This window comes from Lycium ferocissimum, unplaced genomic scaffold (genome assembly GCF_029784015.1).
Source record: "Lycium ferocissimum isolate CSIRO_LF1 unplaced genomic scaffold, AGI_CSIRO_Lferr_CH_V1 ctg7419, whole genome shotgun sequence".
Classification (NCBI taxonomy): Eukaryota; Viridiplantae; Streptophyta; class Magnoliopsida; order Solanales; family Solanaceae; genus Lycium; species Lycium ferocissimum.
This window is the reverse complement of record NW_026726777.1, coordinates 43,765-51,619: the sequence shown is the minus strand read 5'-3', so window position 1 is coordinate 51,619 and position 7,855 is coordinate 43,765. Positions and strand designations below refer to the sequence as shown.

The 7,855-nt window shown below is 29.0% G+C and overlaps 1 protein-coding gene across 1 annotated transcript; it reads left to right on the top strand.

Moving 5' to 3' along the window:
• Window positions 1-892: 892 nt before the first annotated feature.
• Window positions 893-1,631, top strand: LOC132045638 (pathogenesis-related protein 1A-like). The gene has a single exon (XM_059436219.1). It carries the CDS (start codon window positions 898-900, stop codon window positions 1,399-1,401), a length of 504 nt encoding a protein of 167 aa, XP_059292202.1. The 5' UTR covers window positions 893-897; the 3' UTR covers window positions 1,402-1,631.
• The last annotated feature ends 6,224 nt before the right edge of the window (window positions 1,632-7,855 follow it).

Below are 7,855 nucleotides of genomic sequence, written 5' to 3'. Positions count from 1 at the left end.
GCACGGGATAACGCTATTATAAAAAGGTGGGGTAAATAATAAAATATGATTATTAGATAACAAGCTTAAAAGACAAAAATGAGAAAAAGAGGTAATGATGTGATCACCAAATCGATCGTAATATCAAATGAGACATTTTCGTCTTTAGATAACAACGATAAAATATAATGGTACGATACAATAAAACTCATGTACCAATCAAAACCAACATTATATTTAATCTAACAATACAAGGGAAAGTAAGTGACTGTTATTAAGATGCTTTGGGGTTTTCTCCCTTGGAGACTAAAATTAGTTAAAACTAAAAACACCCTACAGGATTTTAAACTTTTTGCAAATCATAACAGGCCCATATACTTCAATTCCTCATTGCCATGTTCTTTGTTTATGAGATGGTAAAAGTTACAAGGTAAGTTGTCTAATAACCGCATCAGTAATAATTTATGATAAATGAATCATAGCATCTGAATTAAAGTCATGTCGCGGTTGGAAAAAGAAAATAGAAGGTCAAGTCGTGATTGGAAAAAGAAGTCGCGACACACATGCTAATGTGGAACACATGTACACCTGAAAGAAAATTTTAGTTAGTACAGGGAGATGTGGATCCAGGATTTAAACTCTATAATTCAATTTTAAGATTATTATTAGCATTGAACTCATTATATCTTTTATACTTATGGGTTCATATCTACAATCTATTGCAATTTTAGTAAATTTTTACACATAAATTTATATTTTGCGTTGAAAATTAGGAGTTCAATTAAACCCATAACCATAATGCTACATACACCTGTACCGCAATGTTTGCCGTGAAATCTTCAAGATTTCTCCTATATATAGGTAGCAAGTCTAGTTTTCATTCAAAAACCATTTTGAGAAAAGGAAAGACCTATAATCATGGGATTTTATCTCTTTTCCCAAATGACTTCATTTTTTCTTCTTGCCTCTACACTTCTCTTCTTCCTAATATCCCACTCTTGTCATGCCCAAAACTCTCAACAAGACTATTTGGATGCCCACAACACAGCTCGTACCAATGTGGGAGTCGGGCCATTAACATGGGACGACAAGGTGGCAGCCTACGCCCAACAGTATGCTTCCCAATTGGCTGCTGATTGCAACCTCGTCCATTCTCAAGGCCAATACGGTGAAAACCTAGCTGGCGGTAGCGGTGACTTGACGGCCACGCAGGCGGTGGAGCTGTGGGTCAACGAGAAACAATACTATCACCATGACTCGAATTCATGTGATGAGGGAAAAGTGTGCGGACATTATACTCAAGTGGTTTGGCGTAACTCGGTTCGTTTGGGATGTGCTAGGGTTCAATGCAACAATGGAGGATACGTTGTCTCTTGCAACTATGATCCTCCAGGTAATTATAGAGGTCAAAGTCCATACTAAAAAGATGTCCATTTCACATTATACGTACGGACTTCAGCTTGTATCAAGAAATTAAATAATAGCACTAAAAAACAACCAAGTCATTAAGTATGTTTGTATTCCTATATGGAGTGGACGTTCTATATAGTAAGATAAGTGGTTTTAAGAGACCAAGTACAAGTTGTAACAAGTGTGAAGCTGCTTCGGCTTGATGTATGCTCTCATTATTATGAATTAATACTCTTAAGAAATCATGTGTTGATGGTCTAACTACCTGCGATGCCATGATCAAAATCTTAACCACATGCATTTTTAAACAATAGGAAACCAGCTTATTATATACCACGTATTATTAATATAATATTATCTGTTAGAGGGGCAAAACCATGGACACCAATTTAGATGGTCGGAGGATTAAAAGTAGCTAGTTTTCACAACTGAACTACCGCTTGACGTAAGGCCTATAAGAGAGTTTAAATTTGGGATCTTTATCCAAATAGCCGGCCCGATTTACTATTTACTCTTTCTAGACTGTATACATACACAATACACTGATTTTACACATAAATATACACATATTGTGTATATATATACAACTGCTAGTTATTTAAGTGGTTGGATGTACAACTATTTAGGTTAACTCTATACGTTAAATTTATACAATGCGCGTAAAAAATATTTACATAATCAGATCACTAATAAGTTAATTGCAGATAATCTCTAGGATAAACATTACTTATTTAGTAATCTGATAAAAATGGTGACTAAATAACCTCTTATAATAGGTTAGATTACACATATCGTGTGAAAGATCTTAACTTACACTGCCTGTTATACAACTTAAATCCCCAAAATATTGATTATATTTTTCATGGTGCAATCACATAATCTATATTATGTTATCTTACTATAGTAAGCAGACGAAGTTCATACAAGGAGACTTTCAAACATTTGCTAAAAGTGATACTGTACCACATGTTTATGTCATCACAAAGTTGAACATGATTAATGATGTACCGACTCGACTAGTGGTTTTGAGTTCTAGGGCCACGGACGTTTCTTTATTTGAGACTTTTCGCAAGTTCATTTGCTGATTTTTGACTTGGGGGTACAGGTGATGGATCTGGGATCTTTTGGGTATGGCTATTTGTTAACTAGAAGCGCTAGCCTAAAGTGCTTAGAGTTCCCAAAGTCAACATTTTGAGTACAAACGAGCTTGGATTCATGATTTGAAGGTTCCAATATGTGCGTATGACGATTTTGGACTGATATATATGTTCAGATTAGGAGTCAAAGTTGCTTGGATGCAATTTGGCACTATTGCATGAAAATTGAAAGTTTAAGGTTAAGGTTGATAAGTTAAACTTTTTTATCAATCGTAACGGGCCCATATATTTCTATTCCTCATGACCACGTTCTTTGTTTATGAGATGGTAAAAGTAATGAGAACAAGGTAAATTGACTAATAACCGTAACAGTAATCTATATATCTATATTCTATATATTATTAAAAAGAGGATAGTTTGTCCTAGGATTTTGACAAGTGGCAGCGTAGAATAAAGCCACATGGTAGTTTTAGGACAAAAAATAGTTAATTAGGTAATAATTAGTTATTAATTTTAAAATGAATTTTAAAATAATTATCTATATCTATATCTATATATATCTATATATTATTAAAAAGAGGATAGTTTGTCCTAGGATTTTGACAAGTGGCAGGCGTAGAATAAAGCCACATGGTAGTTTTAGGACAAAAAATAGTTAATTAGTTAATAATTAATTATTAATTTTAAAATGAATTTTAAAATAATTAGCTATATCTATATCTATATATATATTAAAAAAAGAGGATAGTTTGTCCTAGGATTTTGACAAGTGGCAGCGTAGGATAAAGCCACATGGTAGTTTTAGGACAAAAAATAGTTAATTAGTTAATAATTAGTTATTAATTTTAAAATGAATTTTAAAATAATTAATTATATATCTATATATTCTATTTTAAATTGGGAAGTTACCAATTTAAATTTAAAATAAATAAAAAACTGCCAGATGTGGTTACAACTTTTCCACGTTCAACTTTTAAGAATTTGTAATTCATTTTCTTTTAAATTGCATTTAGGAAGGAAAAAATGCAGTGGAAAAAGAAAAGAAAAAAGGAAAGGTGGTTTAGTAAGGAAATCTATCTATATAGAATAGGAGAAGCAAAAGAATAGTAGGATGACAAGTGTCATCACCATAAAAATCACAATTTTAAAAATACAAAATAAGAAAATAAAAAAATGTAACATTAAAAAAAAATGCAAAGAGCAAGTTTACACTTCGATCAAAATTTTAATATTAAAACGGGATCTACTTAAAAAAAAAAAAAAAGTTTTACTCATTTTAATTTCGATTTAAAACACAAAATAAAAAAAATAATTAAAGCGTTGATTCATTCTATGATCAACGCATACCCCATTCCCCACTAACTCAATCGTGTCCTAAATTTAAGCTACTTTTACAGTTTTACTCATTTTAATTAATTTTAAAGTGGGAAATGAACAACTTCCTGAAACCTAGCTATGACGGTTACATGCAGTATCAACAATTACAAATCATATTCTTTCACTTCGTTTTTCTCTTCATAAATGTCATCACAAAGAACATACTTACTCTTAGTGTATGTTTTGGGACGAGAGGAAAGGTTATGTGTTCGATTTAATATTTTAAATTCTTTTGGGTTCAGAGAAATCATCCGCGTACTATATATAACTGCAACTTTTCTTCTAATTCTTCCTCTTTTTTTTTTTTTTTTTTTTAATGTTTAACGATAAATCTATGTATATGAGAAAATCAAGTGCTTGCTATGAGTTTGTGAAGCTATTCACTTCACTCTTTTTGAGTATCTTCAGTATCTGGGTCTAAGAGAAACTTAGATATGAGATTTTCTGTGAGAAAGAAACAGTAAGAAGAAAGAAAGGGAGTAATTGACAAGAAATAGAACAAAAAGGTGACGTCAAATTGACAAAATCAATATAATAATTTATATTGCAAACTGGAAAAACATTAATTTTCAATGTATACCAGAGGTACGAAAATCTTATCCTAGATGCTTGATTATTTCTTTATAGGTTTTAATTGAAATGTCGATAGTTTCTTGATTTTTTTCTCTGTCACATTTTGTTTGTCTTGTGAAAAATAAAAGATCACTTGTAGCTTATAAGGGTGTTTGATGTTTGAAGTACAATGAGAAGTTATATAACTTCAATTTAATATATAGATAAATTATGGTATAAATCGTACTTATTGTGCTTCTTTATCTTTATGTTTGTATATATGTGTAGATTTAATTTGGTCATAAATTCTTTACTTTGCAAAATAAAAAATAGTAGTACAGTAGCTTCAGTTTTGTATATGCGTGGGTTTGTGATATGAATTGTACTTATTACGTTTGCCTACTTTTATGTTTACATGTTTAGGTACAGAATTGGATTGAAGGGAAGAAAAGAAAGCATAGGTTAACATATAAAACAGAAGATTTTAGTCGAAAGGACTTTTCTATTCCAATTTATACTTAGTCAAAAATTTAATTTAAACTATGACCTTATATGGATTATAGCACTAAATGAATTTTTTTTAATTAAGATATTATAACAGGGAAAAGAAGTATAAAGATGAAAATACATATAATGTGAGGCTACTTTTTCCATTAAATTAATTAAACAATAAGATAAAGTAATCAAATAATACTAAAAATGTTATGTAATAGATAATTTAATAACGATAATGATATACAAAGAACAACGAAATAATATTTTAGATTATAATTTTAAGTTAATTCCGAAATAAAATAATTTAAATAAATAATACTCACAAATATTATTGATAAATTCAAATAATCAAAGAACTTTGAGTAATACGATAATATTTTAAAGATATCCGCTATAAGAAAAATTATATATATTTTATCAAAATTTTGTTAAATGGGAGTTCGGATATTATGTCAAGTGAATCGATTAAAAAAGTCTCGATTAATATAACAATGCTCACAATGAATGATACAATAACATTAAACATAGAACAAAAAACAAAAGGACGAAAAAAAAGTAAAAGAGAAGTCAGTTTCTCTCTAACCTTTCTTCACTAAATTCCTCAAATTCTTCGTCTCCAACGTACGATCCCAACAATCTACAACTTTGTTTGATTCCATGAATTGAATAGAAATAGCTTTTTGGGTACGATATATTACAAACCGACTAACAAAAACTTTTATCTCTAGCCAAGTGGCAAGGTAATAACAAACCACTTAACAATTTTAAGAAAAGTTATGTCATAACATTGAATTGAGGTGTAAGATAAAAAAGTTTTGAATTTGAAATTAAATTAAAAGATAGTTCATTACTTTGAAAAAAGTCTTTTGGATATCTCATAGGGTGAAGATGAATAAAACGATGACGATTATATAACTTCTTTTGAGAATGAGATTGAATTTAAACTAATAAAAGATAAAGTTTTTAATTTTTACATTTAAAAAGAAAAAACAAAAGAAGAGAATGAAAACTTACTAACTACATAATACACGTATCCCATTTCCATCCCACGTTCTCGGCAAACAGGCATGCACATAACATCAGAAAAGATTTTGTGAGCATTTTCATCTTCATCTTCCTCTGTTAGCGTTCAAGTTTCACCAATTTAAAATGACGCAGATGTTTCTTCTTCTCCACAATTTCATTTAACAAATAACATCGTCGCCACTACTCTTCTTCTTCTTCACAGTAATCCAACCCGCATTCCCTTTCTATTGCCCATGTTTGTTGAGGTTCTTGACACTTTCTTTATCTGAATATATCGTATTGAATCGATAATTTATCACTACTTCTTGAAAGTATATTACTTAATATTTACTCTTAATTTTTGTATATATTTTTATCATCATCTTTAATGGAGTATGTTTATATATTTTGTTTCGTTTTGACGGATGGATTGATCTAATGTGTCTCAAATTACTTTCAATGGCACACAAGAGGAAGAATTATTTGGAGGATTATAGCAGGCTTGAACATAGTGAAAATCTTGAGTGAAATGTATTTTACTCTTAATCCTTGCATATATTGAATATTTATATTTTTTTAAGGAGAACATATATGCGGTTGAAACAACTACTCCATGTATGCACAATGAAATCCTAAAAAGTTGCAGCCATTTATTCAAGGCACGTTGAGGATTCTCTATCTTTTATTTTATTTTATTTTCGTTGTTGGAAGTTATCATATTTTTATATTAACTATTTAAACTAAAAAATAAATTTTAATTAAACTAATCGTTGTTTAATATAAGTTAAAAGATAAATATTGAGTCCTAAAATCGTGCACCCACAATCAAAAACACGTTTAGGACTCTTTTTTTAAAAAAAGAAAAAAAATACTCCCTCCATTTCATAATAAGTGACTCTTTTAGCCCATGCACACCCTTTAAGAAATTGCTTACTCCTAGAAAATTATGAGTATTACTCCTAATTAATGCTTAGAAAAAGAAAAGTTATTGAATGATTCTTGATTATAAATAAGGGTAAGTTTAGATGAATAGGATTAATTTCTTCTTGAAATCCTAAAGCGTCACTTATTTTGAAACAAAATAAAAGGCCTAAAAGGTCACTTAATATGGAATGGAGGGAGTATCAGATTTTTTATATTAGCTGTTTAAGATTAGTCTTGAAGAAATAGGAGCTAATATAAATTCAAATTGTTTGAATTCTGTAGTTGAATAATTAATCAAAATCATTGAGTTTCCAATTACCACTTACGAGAATTTATATGTTGAAATAAAGTTGTCAAATAATCATCCAACAAAAGTCTTATGACTTTAGTAATATAAGGAAAAGATTAATTATAGTTCAAGTAAATAAATTGATTATTATAGTTTTCATATCCTTATATCTTAATATAATAATTTTGTTTTTGTCATACATGATCTTTACAATGGATAAAAAGATTATATAGGTCATATATATCAAATATCACTAAACAATTGTCAAGGAATATTGTTCATCCTTAATTTAACTTTTTTTTTTTTAAATTATCTTTTTATTGTTTACAATTAATACTACATTATCTTTTGTCACGTATAAAATTAAGGAATTTGAAGTTTCCGTAGATCTGATGTATACAAATAGCTCAAAAGGAATATTTGAAAAATCAACAAGCACAATGGAGAACAGAAATATATAAAGGAGTTTCTTTGAATCATTTGTGTAAAGAATGACTGTGAATATATTATGTATGTATATCACTCTTAGATGCGACCATCATGTTATGTTATATATATATATATATATATATATATATATATATATATATATATATATATATATATATATATATATATATATATATATATATATATATATATTTGAATTGCATATAAATTTTTGGCATAAACGAGTTCCATCTTCTAGAATAAGTGCTATATGTAAATTAGTTTTTTGAATGGTAAG

Excerpts from the sequence above, each read along its gene's own strand:
- LOC132045638 (XM_059436219.1), top strand. The coding sequence starts at position 898 with ATGGGATTTTATCTCTTTTCCCAAATGACTTCATTTTTTCTTCTTGCC.